This window comes from Canis lupus, chromosome 7 (assembly GCF_011100685.1).
Source record: "Canis lupus familiaris isolate Mischka breed German Shepherd chromosome 7, alternate assembly UU_Cfam_GSD_1.0, whole genome shotgun sequence".
Lineage (NCBI taxonomy): Eukaryota > Metazoa > Chordata > Mammalia > Carnivora > Canidae > Canis > Canis lupus.
In genome coordinates, this window is record NC_049228.1 from 46,171,940 (window position 1) to 46,185,414 (window position 13,475).

A 13,475-nucleotide genomic window follows, 5' to 3' on the forward strand; every position below is an offset into this window, starting at 1 on the left:
AGGCAGAAGGAGAGGCAGAGACACAGGCAGAGGGAGAAGCAGGCTCCATGCACCGGGAGCCTGACGTGGGATTCGATCCCGGGTCTCCAGGATTGCGCCCTGGGCCAAAGGCAGGCGCTAAACTGCTGTGCCACCCAGGGATCCCTGGCTAAAGTCTTGATGTGGGGCCATGGGAAGCCCATGGCACGTTTCTGACACTGGTGAGACAGTATTTGAATGTGGGGCCTTTACCTTCCCTCCCCTTTAAGACTTTCTCTGTGCTGCAGTCTTATCTAGAAAATGAGAAGGTTGATTTAGATCCTGAGGAGCTTCTGAAAATATCAATACCTGGGCCAAGACTAACTGAATGGGCTGAGACAACCTTCACGATTCTGTATTTGGGCATTTGGGAAGGACGGAGATGAGAACAACAGAAATTCTTTGCCAGGATAGAAATCCATGCAATGCTCTGCAGCAATGCCCTCTACTACTCTGAGATGTGCCAACTGCCTGGAACCTGGCTAAGTTTGAGAAAACTCAACAGAACGTACAGAGAGAAGATGAGGCTGTTTGCCCATGTATTGCCAGTGGTCAGTCTGGGTTTGAGGGTTTGACTGATCTTAGCAGCATGGATAAGCTCGGATTCAAGATGGCACAGCAGAAGTGGTTCAGGTCGCAGAAGCTTGATCCAGACTGCCCGGCTTCAAATCCCAGTTCTGCCACTTTAGGGCTTTATGACTTTATTTTCTCGGTGCTTGTAAAGTAGGGATGATATTTTTGCTGGTTTCACAAAGATGTTGTAAAGATTAAATGAGATAACACACGTAAGGTTCAAAGAACACTTTCTGGCATGTAGTATACGCCTAGTAAGAACCTGTCACACATACACTCAACCAAAGGCAGGGTGAACGTGTATTCACACCAATTCCTATGGTGTCCAACAGGGGCTGGGTGCTCCAGAAAATCCAGAAGGACAAGCAACTTAGAAACCCAGGGATTAATGCTAACAAGAAAGTACCTGGGAGAGAACTCTAACTCTCCAACCTGCCCACTTACCTCTCAGGATACGAGCACTGGTTTGCAGTAATCAAAAACATAGAACATCATGCAGCCCTAGGCCACTGTCATGGCCCCTTCTCTGGAAATGTGCTCATTTAGGATATCTTCCTCCTCAGAAACTCCATGGCCATACCTTCCTAAGAAGCAGCTTCTCCTGATAAAATATTTGGGGTTCTTGCATTAAAAACTTCCAGGTTAGGACTCATGGAGCCCAGGATATTATGCAGATGATTCTACCCTCTGATGATGTATGAACAGAACTGATGGTAAGGCCTGGGGAAAATGGAGCAAGGTTTGTTTGAGGATGACAAAGCTCTCCTCCTATGAACATTGGACCATAATTATTCTTAATCCACTGGAGTTTCTAAGCCTGCACTTCTTTCCGGGCACCCATTTTGTTTAATGGTATCCTTATTTCTCCAATCAGCCAAGTACTTGCCGGCTCCCATGAATGTCCCTCCAAAATTTCTTTGGCATTCGACCCCTCAGCAACAGTCTCACAGACCTACGTCCCATGGCACAGTCTCATTACTGGGTTCCTTCTTCACTTCGTTCAACCTGCTACTCATGAGGTAATTCTCTCCCCTCATGGCACTGGCTCTTCTCCAGCCTCAAACCTTCACCAGCTCCCACCTTCAGATGGGTTATTAAATCTAAACTTTGGATCCTGATTCAAATGCATCAACTGTAAAATGACATATTAAGATAATCAAAGAAATCTGAGTAGGGAGAGTAGGGACTGGCTATCAGAAAATATTAAGGAATTACTGTTACTTTTGATAGGTGTGATAATGACACTATGACTATATATAATAAATATTTTTAAAGCCCTTATTAGTCAGAGAAACTTCCTGAAGTATTTATGAATAGAATAACATGATGACTGGAATTTAAAAAAAATAATCCCCCCAAACTTAAAATTTTAATTATATACATACAAAATTATATAGATACATAGATAGATAGATGACAGATGGACCGACACTGGTTATCTATAGGAGTATACGTAAAGTAAGATTGGCAAATGGCAATGGTAATTATTATTGAAGCTGGCCCAGCAGTGAGCTGGGAACCAATCATATCAGCCCCAGAAAGCGGACTGTCAGAATTAGTCATGGTGGGGATAATTATACCACAGAAATCAGCAAATGCTATAAGCCAGGGCTTTTGTAGTAACAAACCACTGAAGTTGGATAATAGATAATAGAAGTTGGGTAGTATACAGAGGTTTATTATACTTACTTTGGTATAAACTTGAAAACTTCAATAATAGTTCAATTTTGAAAAAATCCAACCATTTTCCCCAGACATTTAAGACCTTCTGCAATTTGGTTCCAACTTAATTTACAACTTTTCTCTCTACTCCAGGGATCCAGAACACTCCCAAGCACCTCATCAGCCTTCCCCAGCCCTGGAATAAGTTCACTACCTCACTAGCACTATCTTGGCCCAGGTACACAATTACACCTCTACCTGGAAGACTTCCTCGCTTGCTCTATAGAGACACATTGTCTCCTTCTCCTGAATTTTTAAGTAATTTAACCCGTAGTTCTCTAATGGAAGAAAAAATTGAATTCACTGCATGTGGCAGGCATCACTCTAGGCTGCTTTCACAACATTGTCCCATTTAATCCTTACAACTATCTGTGAGATAAAGCTACACAACTTTTTTGTTTGATAAGGAACACAAGGACTAAAGACACGAGGTAACTTTCCCAGGGTCACAAAGCTGGCATCAGTGGGAGAACATTACAGAACTGACAAATTCTGGGGAAGCGTCTGCACAGCAGGGAGCCCCACATAAAGGTCTCCATGGGTGCCTCTGAATAAAATGGCAATTCGGTGACAGAAAGCTGTTTCCTTGACACTGAAAAATGTCTTCCTGTGTGTCTTGATGTACTCTCTTCTCACCTTCCACAACAATATACCCTTGGCCATAAGAGCAATAGACATCTTGGAAATTCCTTAAAAATTGGCTACCCTTGACAAGACAGCTAGCCCACTTGCCCCACAAAATCCTATAATGAGACATACTGGAAGTAAAACTCCATTTTTTTCTGGAAGAAGTATCCTCCTCTGGTCTGAGACAATGGGGAGTCTACAAGATAGGTGAGAGCCAAGTGCTTTAGTGGGCCCTCTCCTCTGCAGGGAATGCATCCTTTCAAGCTCACTTTCCCAGCACTGAGGCTGGACATGTGAAACCCTGCATCTGAGTGTGTGTGGGCCCATGCCACGTTATTTTTTCTTGTTCTTTCAGCACATTCCCTACCTGGGGCCCTGTAAGTGTGTACACAAGTGCCCAAGGGTGCCTTCACATGGACACTCCACTGAAAACTTTAAGAAGCCTTCACATCGGGGCACCTGGATGGCTCAATCAGTTGAGCGGCCATCTCTTGGTTTCAGCTCAGCTCATGATCTCAGAGTCCTGAGACTGAGCCCAGCATAAGGCTCCACGCTCAGTGGGGAGTCTGCTAGAGGATTCTCTTTCCCTCTGCCCTCCCCCTACTCTCACCCTCTCTGTCAAATAAATAAATAAATCTTAAAAAAAGAAAAGAAAAAGCCTTCCCATCCCTGCAGGAGCTGAGAAACAAAGAATTAACTGCCAAGAAGCCCTGGATGCCCCTTGTATCCTAGATGAGGATAGTAGATTCAGCATTTTCCTGGGGTTGCTCCTGGAAATCTCAGCCTGCAAAAGTAATGTGACATCTAGCAAGGGGGAAGTGGTAAATATATGACAGGACCAGCAAGCAGACCAAAATAGCCAGCTGCTAGAAGAATCTTCAGTGCCATGGAAAGCATGCAAAGTGGAAGGTAACAAAAAGCATATAAAATAAGATACTACATTTTGAAAAATCTGATAGATGCATACATATCGATGAACAACAAAAACTGTAAGACCCCAAAATGTCATTATCTAGATTTCTGAGGTAGAGTAAGAGGAGATTTTTTAAGTTTTTCTATACTTCTCAGACTTCTTTTTTAAGTTATATTTTTAAATAATGTCCATCACTTGCACAGGTCACAATTTTTTTTCTCATGATAAGAACTTTTAAGACCTAGTCTCTTAGCAACTTTCAAATACACAGTGTTACTAATTACAGTCACCATGCCATACTTTACATCCCTAGGACTCATTTGTTTTATCACTGGAAGTTTGTACCTTTTGACTCCCTTCACACATTCCAAAATTTCTACAGTGAATACTTAACAGCTTTTATACTAGGCAAAAGAAGAAAGGAGAAGGAAGGAAGGAAGGAAGGAAGGAAGGAAGGAAGGAAGGAAGGAAGGAAGGAAGGAAGGAAGGAAAGAAGGAAAGAAAGAAAGAAGGAGAAAGCACACAATTGGTGGATTTTACAAATAGGAATAAGACACCTCCTTTTATTCTCATGGGGGATGGAGAGGGATGGTCTGGAAAAAGGGATGAGGATCCTCATTTCCAACCATCCAAAGACAAGAAGAAAAGGAGACTCACTGTATCTGTTCCTTCAAAAGGCAAAAGAACAGGATAATGGAAAATAAAGATGTGTTTGAGGTGGGAACCAAATGGAAGAGAAGGGTCTGGGGGGTTTAGATGTAAATTGCAGAAGCTTTTCCACCTGTGCCTTTAAAACTTGCTGAGAATGGTAGGTACCTGTCAGCCCAGGCCTGACGCTAGGGGACAGGTCTCCCCTGTGCGGCGCAGAGGACAAGCACACCAGCCCAGGAGAACATGCACTCCTATCCTATAAACCTTGAAACCTTAGCATCCACCATCAGGCTCTTCCTTGGAAGTAACGTCCTTATTCCCAGGCATGGCATGGTGTCTTTACAAACCAACAGTCATGGACAGAAGACAGACAGTTGCTTCCTGACCCTTTTCTTCTCCATATGGACCCACAAAGTACAGAGTCCACTATAGTTGCTGCTCCACACTTTCAAAGCTAAGAGCCGTCAAAGATCAGTGAGGAAACGATGTCCCTTTTCCCTAAGCAGTTGCAGCCTGAACGGGCACCAAGGAAAAGAAAACCCTTTACAGGCCCCTGATACATGTGAATTCGATGGGAGCTGACAGGCCCCACTGCAGTGACCCTGGGGGAGGTCAGGGGGTTGGTGGGTCTCGGGTATCTCAGTGAGGTCCCCTCCTGAATGTCTGCCACGGTTCCCAGAAGGGAACGTGTCCGTGATTGCTGCAGACATCAAGATGCGTGGGGCTCAGTTTCAGCTGAAACCAAAAGCAGAAAATAACAACAGAAGCCGACAATTTGGTGCAGTGGGGCTGAGAGAAGGCAGCCTAAAGCATGTGGGCAGCATTCTGTTCCTGTTCGGAAAAGCACCCAAAAGGGTGGTGTTGACTTGAGACACATCCGGGCCTTTTTGATTTAGGAATAACACTGGAGAATTAACTTTGATCTGGGCATTACGCGCTGGCCACAAGATTCCCTGGGCTTCCTGGCCTCGGGAACACGCATCCTGAGGAGTGAAAAATATGCATTTATGTCTCCAGCCTCAGGGGAGTGGCACACAAATGGAATAATGTGGAAAGGTCAGACAGAACCAGGGGAGTGAGCCATCTGCACCAGCTACTGTGGGGTTATCTGCGCGAGTACAGGAGCTGCCTTTCCATCATCATGGCCTCAAACGTCATTGAGGTACCTCAGATATACCTAACTTTTCCTTCCCTTAACATTTCCCTTTAAATCTACTATCTAGAAATGCGGCTCAACAGACATGGAAAGAATGCGACCACCTCAGAAAGAATTGATGCCAAAACCACACACACAGACACATCCACATGCCCCTTCCGTAAAGTCAGTCTCTACTATGTGCCTTTTCAAGCCACAAAACATTGCACAAGCCTATTTATTCTTTGTTTTTATACATTTTCAGGGAAAAATGAATCTTTAGCTGGGATGCCACTGCGTGTGAGCGTGGCCGTGGACAGGGTATGGGTAAATGTTGATTTTCTGATGCTTTCGTTTCACATTCCCTTCACTCCCCTGGAAGTTTGTGTGAATATGTGAGTAAGTGATTATCAGCTGTCAATAGTTGCCAAAAGGCTTGCTGGTTACCTATTTTTAAAACCTCACTGCATCAACAGAGGATCAACAAGGATCAACAGACGGACACCACACCCTGAACGGTGCGAGGATTCATCTCTGCCTCTCCCTCGGAGCCCTTTGTTTTATGCATTCTCTCTCTCTCTCTAAGCCCTTGCTTTCCACTCTGTGTTCTTGTCCTCGGCTCCCTGTGTGGTCTGAGGCCATTTCTTACCAGGACCCGGGTCCTCTGTGCCCCTGCAGCATAAGGGGACACACAGGGTATACCCCACATAGAAGTGTAGTGAGGGCATGGTGAGCTCACAGATATGAAACTGATTTAAAGAACAAAACATTACCAAATATAGGGAATGCTTGCTACTAGAGAATTACTTGCTCTGTCCCCAAAGTTGTGTGTCCTGAGCTATGGTATCTCCCCACAAAGGCAGAGAACAATGGGGTCCTTAGGGCAGGTGCCGGGTTAGAAAAGTGACAGCAAGGTTCATATCCAAAGAGGGACAGGACCAGGGATGGAGGACCACAGCTGTCATTCTTGGGTTTACCTCTCTCTGTATATATGCTCAGTCTCCACTGGGGTGCCTAGAGAACACAAGGGTCTCTGTGTGTCTGCTGTGTATGTGTGTTGATGCTTCTACGTTCCTTCATTGACAGTAATCTCCTTCCAGAGATAGGGAGGGTAGAGTTGTTCCATCTTTACCACCGCCATGGAGGTTCTCAGAGAGCCCTCGCCTGCTCCGTCCTGTGGTCTGCCCATGACAATCCCGAAACAGCATTCTGGCCAGAGATAATGGTGGTCTCTTCCCTGCCCATGATCAGCAAAACACAACCATCTGCCTATGCAAGAGTCTGAGACTAACGTGGCTGCCACACCTTGACTCTAAGTCATTTGCACACGGAGAGTTCAGAAAGGTAAGTATCCTGTCCCCAAAAAGAGAAGTACTGGGGTGAACGCCAGCCCCACCCTGACCTCTACCTGCTTGGTTTAGCCTTTTCCTCTGGTAGGCTGTCCACCACCATGCATTCCAGCCATCTTGGCTTACATTCCACCCCTGCCCCCGCCATTATAAAACATAGAGAGACAGCAGAAAGAGGTTGTGTTTGCCATGACACGAGGGGTAGCTGCAACCAGAGTACAAGCTACCAGGTCACTGTCAAGGTTGAAAGCGTCAGACTGTCAGAAAAATTGGGAGATCCATTATGGGAGTTTCTGTCCTGGTTCCAGTGTTGTTTGCTTACAACCAAACTATGGGGCATTTCAACTCTCCCAAGCTTCACAAAGGGACCCGGTGGACTTACCTGTGGCTGAAATCCTTTGAGGTCGCTGGCTGCAAGGTCACTGGCTGAGAGGAGCTGGAAAAGAACAAAGTTTTTCTGAGTGATACTTCTCTAGGCTTGTGCACAGTATCCACTGGACAACTCACAAGGAATGGACTCACCACCGCCCAGCTCCCAAGCTCGAGAAGCAGAATCACAAAAGGCAAATGTGGTATTTCTGGGCTAGGAACCTAGACCCAACAGCCTTCTCATCTTGTGTCCACCACACCTCTGACTTTTTCTCCCTCTGCGGCCCTCCGTCTATGTGCCACCAATTCTACTAAGGGTTGTAAATCACGGATCAGGGACTCTGTGTGGACACCGGGAGGTCCACAAACTTCTAAAATTGTGAGTATAATTATGCACAAATTTACAGATGTGTAACACTTCTTTTGGGAGAAGGTCCCTGACTTTCTTTCTACTACCAAAGTAGTCTGTGATACCACGAGCTAAAGAGACAGTTACAGACCACCTCCTCTGGGAGGCCTGCTTCTTCCTCTTCCCCTGCTCTTTCCCCTCCTCTTTCTTCTCCTTCTCCTTCTCCTTCTCTTCTCCTTCTTCTTCTATCAGACCAGTAAAAATAACCCTTCTCTTTATCCACCTACACATGACTCAGCTTCCTGTCACTGTATATTACCTCTGATCTTATATACTATTCAGGTGTTCATAGCTTATGCCTCAAACTGCCATGTACAATATTGGAAAATAAGAGTCAGGTTTATATATTTTCTGTGCCTCTGTGTTTAATCAATATTAAAGGGTCAAGTTCATGTTTTGATATTTTTGCATCTTCTCTAGAAAGCACTAAATAGAAGCATACGATTAATTACTAAAATAATCACATACTTTATTGTTGTTCAAAAATGCTGGGAAATTGTGGGATAAAGAGAAAAAGGGCAGATGCTTATTTTGATTCAAGGAGTGTGACTGCTAGCTTTGTTAGGCCTGGAGAGCGTTTGTGAAAAATAGGAAAGATTTCATGTTTGCTATAACAATATTTTGTTTGGTTCAAGAAAGAGAGGGGGTCATGCTGCCTTCAGGAAAGCTCAACTGGGCTGTTTAGCTCCTCTAAATCATTTTGCCAAAAATGATACAGAAAGTGGTGTTAACTCCGGGAAAGAGCAGAGATGAGGTGGGGAATGTACAGGTTGTCCCTTTGTCCCCACCCCAAGTCCTGAAGGCGAGGTTCCCCAGACTGAAGGTGCCCAGAGAAGGTGGCACTACTCCTGATGGACAGCCAGTTTGGATCCTCTGTTTGTTATGAAAGAGCCATGCAACAGGCCATTAGGGTACTTAACTAGTCATGGAGGGCCACACCTAATCATAAGACAGTCCCCACCATTAAGGAACTATAGGTTGGTCGAAGATTAGATATGTATATGTCATGTGAGCAGAGGGTAGTGGTGTGTAAGCACAAAACTGCGTGTGCATAGAGCAAGAAAGGTCGGGGTGGGGGAGGGATACTGAGATCAGATGCAGTTGGAACTGAGCCCTGCGTATGGAAAGGCAGCAGGCAAGGAGGTTCAGGTGAGGCAGCTTCAAGAAGTGGACAAGGGATGCCCCTCCCGCCCCAGCTCCCCGTGCATCTGCTCATGCCATCCACGGCGTACATCCAGCACGATGGAGGGAGTTAGGAGACATTGTGCATCGAGGATTGCTTGGGTATCCAGCAAAGTGTTTGCTGCTTAAAACTCTTTTTCATTTTTAACCTTACAATTGCCACACGAGATAGAAAGCATCTCCACTTTATGGATGGGAAAATTGAGACTTAATGGAAGATAAACAACATTTTCTAGGTCACACAGGTGGTATATGTATTGGGATTTAAATCCAAAACTATATTTTCCCAAAACTCCTCCTCTTTCTGCTGTACAACGGTGCTTCTGGACAATAGCAGGCTGGAGATCATCTGTTGAGGTGCCATGGTGGAGGAAAAGAGATGAGTGCTACTTTCTGAGTCAATGAGCCACGGGCAGTAACATAAAGCATGTCCCTATGAATGACGCTTCACTACCCTTCTTCCACACATTCTTTCATTTAATTGGCAAGGACCATCTACTCTTTGGAGCTTATCAATGCAGTGTAGGCCTCTAATTTGAGTTGAGTAAAGATTAGGGTGGAGCTGGGGAGGAGAGACAGAAAAGCTGGAGGGAGGTTTGAGCACGGCAGTGACCTTTGCAAGGGCAGAGCCATCAACACGTGTTAGCATATTGGACCAAATCTCTGAATTCTCCAGGCCTTGGGAATCCAGCAGGCAGGTGCCTTTCTTCCCCCACTTAACAGGGTTCACCAGATACGGAGAAGGCGTGAGACAAAACATCTACTTCCTCCTAGCTCTGAGATGCTTCATCTGGAAATCAACCACAGGCGTGTTCAAAGCATCTCAACATATGCACTGTTCCCTCATGTCAGCGGTTTGGGAATTGAGAAGTTGCCAGATCCATCTGCTTGGCTGGATATAGAGATATGGCATCCTTGGTTATTACTTGTTAGGTCTCTAGCTCAACAAAATTAGGATCTATCCCACCTTCCTAGAAGCCTCACATCCTCTTTCCTTCTCTTAAAAGGAAATCAGATGCATGCAATTTAGTTCTTAATTATTTAAGGGTCTGTTTTGTGCTGTCGTGCGTATTTTTTAAAATTATTTTTTCACCTAATAAGACCATGCCCAACAAGAACATGATTTCTATTTTATGTAGCTTCTGCATTCTTCAAAGTGATGAGAGGAACCTAGACAGATGATTAGTCAATAAATACCTATTGGCCAAATGACTTAAAAGGAAAGTGGGGAACACTGTCAACCTCTAGGTAAGGGCAAGAATGGCTAAACTGCTGAGCCTGGAGAACAGAGTGTGAATGTGAGAGATGGCTTATGACACCCTTCAAGTCAACAAGGGGAAATGGCACTCAGTATCTACAGCATTTCCTGCATGAAGGAGGCACTCGGATATTTGAATGAATTAATTAACTTACATGATGAGAACAAGTTATTTTGTCCCCTCTGTAGGTTTTAGAAGAGAATATTGGCTTATACTTCAGTGTAGGTGTCAAAGGTTAAACTGAAGGAAAGATAGGATGAAAGGGAAAGAGGTTGAGCAGTGAATGAACCCACTACCTGACAGAGAGGGGGAGCTCCCCTTCCTGGGGATGAAACGATACGATGGGCCCGAGGCTGCTTAGACATGTTAGCTTATCCGAGGTGCGTTTGGGGGAGGCAGCAAGGAGGTGTCAGTTATGGTTATCAGGTAACTTCAGGAACATCTGAATTCTTTACCTTGGAGATTCTGAACTATTTCCCTCACAATCTAGCACACGTTTCAGGTGTTATCTGACCTGGGAAATAGCCAAAGGCGGACTTGTGACCTAGTCCCTAGGTGGTTCCTGAATGAACTAGAGCAGAAGTCTGCTTTTCCCAAACTTCCAGCCAGGACCCCCTGCATGCCTTGCTTCTGGCTTCCACTCTTGCTCTAACCAACTACATGAGCTCTAGGGCTGAACACAGACCCTGCTCCTTGACCACTCCCTTTTACAAAGCTGATTATTTCCTAGATGCCTACACATCATGCACTCAGGAAGAAGAGAAGGTTGGCTGAAGCATCTTGCTCACATGCGGATTAGAAATACAGGACAGGAAGTCCTCCTCTATGGTGAAATTGCAGCCACCTAGATCTGGACCCCCCAAAGAGTATCAGGACCTAAAGGAGACAGCGGAAGTTCTCTGGGTGGATGAAAAAAAACCACCGTGTCCCCAGAAGGGTCAGGAGCCACCTCTGCTGGGGAACCAGAGCAAGGGCACGTGGTAGAGTCAGAGAGCCCCCGATGTGTCCTCTCTGCCCCACCCACCTGTCACCCAGAACAGCTCTGCTCTTCTCTCTTTCATATACACAAATTAACTTGGAGTCAAATGTTTTGCCCCTAAAACAAATTAAAACCTTCCAGACTAAGTCCTTACTTTGCCGAAGTTGCTAAGTGACTTCTCAAGATCACATGGCTAGTTAACAACAAGCCTGGGTGAGTCCTCGAACCCCCAGTCCCTCTGCAGACACCCCTAACCCCGACACAGTGGCTGCTTGCCTCTGTGCTGGATGTAAGATAGATGTGCTCAGAATACCAGGGAAACTGAGGCCCACGCATGAAGACACAAATGTGTCCCTCCCCAAAGCCATGGTTCTGAAAAGCAATGATCCAGACCCTCTCCCAGCCATTGCCCTACTCGAGGATGGCCTCATTCTGTCCCCCTGGAAAAGCCTTCACTGCCCAGAGCAGCCTGGCTGTGCAGGGAGGCAGCAAGGGAGGAAAATGCAATCTGCCTTGGCTCTGGGGACTTCAATCAGGCTGAAGTTAATGAAAAGGATCCTGCCTTTTCCCAGGACTGCTAACTGTCTGCACTGCTCCCAGCGAGAGGGTTGAGCGGGTGCTGGGGGAGCAGGGCAGACAGAATTACATTTAAAAGGCAAAGGAAGGAGAAAATTCTTTCATCTCCCTGGTGGAGTGGGCAGTATTCCTGGGGCCCTGTCTCAGACCATTCTCATTCCTGACACGTCTTGCTGTTCTCTGGAATGGTCCACATTCAAAATATTAGGATGATGACCCTGCTTTCCATTTTTGAGGAGCTGCAATTTCTCTCTTGGCACAAGTTTTTGTTTATTTTATTTTATTTGTCTCTCCAAGCCTAAGGGGTGGGTTAAGGAGCAGGGGGGAAGATGAAGGAAGCTCTGGGTCCCTGAGGGGGACAAGAGAAGAGTCTTCCACCTTCAGCTCTTCTGCTACCTAGCTCTCTGCATGGGGTCTCTCTTTGCTTCCCTCACCCAAAGTCACCTCCATCAAGCTGTGGTCAGCCTTATCTTGTGCCCTTTAGAACTGCCCCTCAAGCAGCTGCTCTCTCACTGCTAATTTCCAAATCTTCCCTCAGAGGAGGGGAGGAGGCTGCTCCCTTTCCCCCCTAAGCCCACCTGCTCCAAGAACATCATTTCCTGTCTCCTGGTCCCTGGCCAAAGGACACATCCCATCTGGGGAGAGTGGGGCCTATACATCGATCCCCCAGGCTGACCTAGGACACATGCATCAGGAAAGGGGGTCATTGATGCAAAAGGGGTGTTTGGGTCACCCTGGACATCTGTCCAGAAGGATCTCAACCTTGCAGACATACAGCTGGACAAACTGAAGCCTTGTTACACTGAGGATTCTCTAGATCATTTGCTCTTCCCACATAGCTCCTCCCTTGTGGGGCAGAGAAATAAATGATGGGATGGGAGATGGATAGATGAATGGATGGATGGATGGATAGATGGATGGACAGATGGATGCAGGCATGCATGCATGGGTAGGTAGCCAGGTATATAAAAGAACAGAGCAAAGATGGCTTTGGGGAAATATGCTCCATTTTTAAATGGTCTTTAAATATACCATCCTTTAATTATTTTTTAATTAAGATTTTATTTATTTATTCATGAGACACACACACACACACACACACACACACACACACACACACAGAGTGACAGAGAGAGACAGCAGGCTCCATGCAGGGAGCGTGATGTGGGAATGGATCCCGGGTCTCCAGGATCAGGCCCTGGGCTGAAGGTGGTGCTAAACCGCTGAGCCACCCGGGCTGCCCCTACCAGCCTTTAATTAAATAAAACTTCTACTTAGGGAGCATCTGGGTGGCTCAGTCAGTTAAGCATCTGACTCTTGATTTCAGCTCAGGTCATGATCTCAGGGCTGTGAGACTGAGCCCTGTGTCAGGCTCCACTCTCAGCAGGGAGTCTGCTTAAGGTTCTCTCTCCCTCTCCTTCTGCCCCTCCCCCCATTTGCCCTCACTCTCTCTCTTAAAAAAGAAAAACCTTCCACTTAACCCCATACACACTCCTCCTACACACATTCAATCTGTTCCCCTTTCCTATTTTGTGGAAATGGATCTTTTTTTCCCTCTTTGCTTTGTGAAGTGTCACTTGGTTCTTCCTTGGGTTCCAGGATGGACTCTGAACCCCATTCCAACCCAGTCCCTCAGCCCCCAAAGTTCAGGACAGCATCTGTGAGAGGCAATGTCCCAGTAAGCCGAGACAAACATCTAATCAAATGTGTGAC

At 45.9% G+C, this 13,475-nt stretch overlaps 1 protein-coding gene across 3 annotated transcripts in view; it reads right to left on the reverse strand.

Annotated features, from left to right (window-relative positions):
- Positions 1 to 13,475, reverse strand: part of SETBP1 (SET binding protein 1) — a 357,622-nt gene that overhangs the window by 168,838 nt on the left and 175,309 nt on the right. For all 3 annotated transcript variants that reach the window (XM_038543391.1, XM_038543392.1, XM_038543393.1), the window contains exon 3: positions 7,371 to 7,424. In XM_038543391.1, the coding sequence (XP_038399319.1) occupies positions 7,371 to 7,424 (54 nt within the window). The remainder of the gene's footprint in view (positions 1 to 7,370; positions 7,425 to 13,475) is intronic.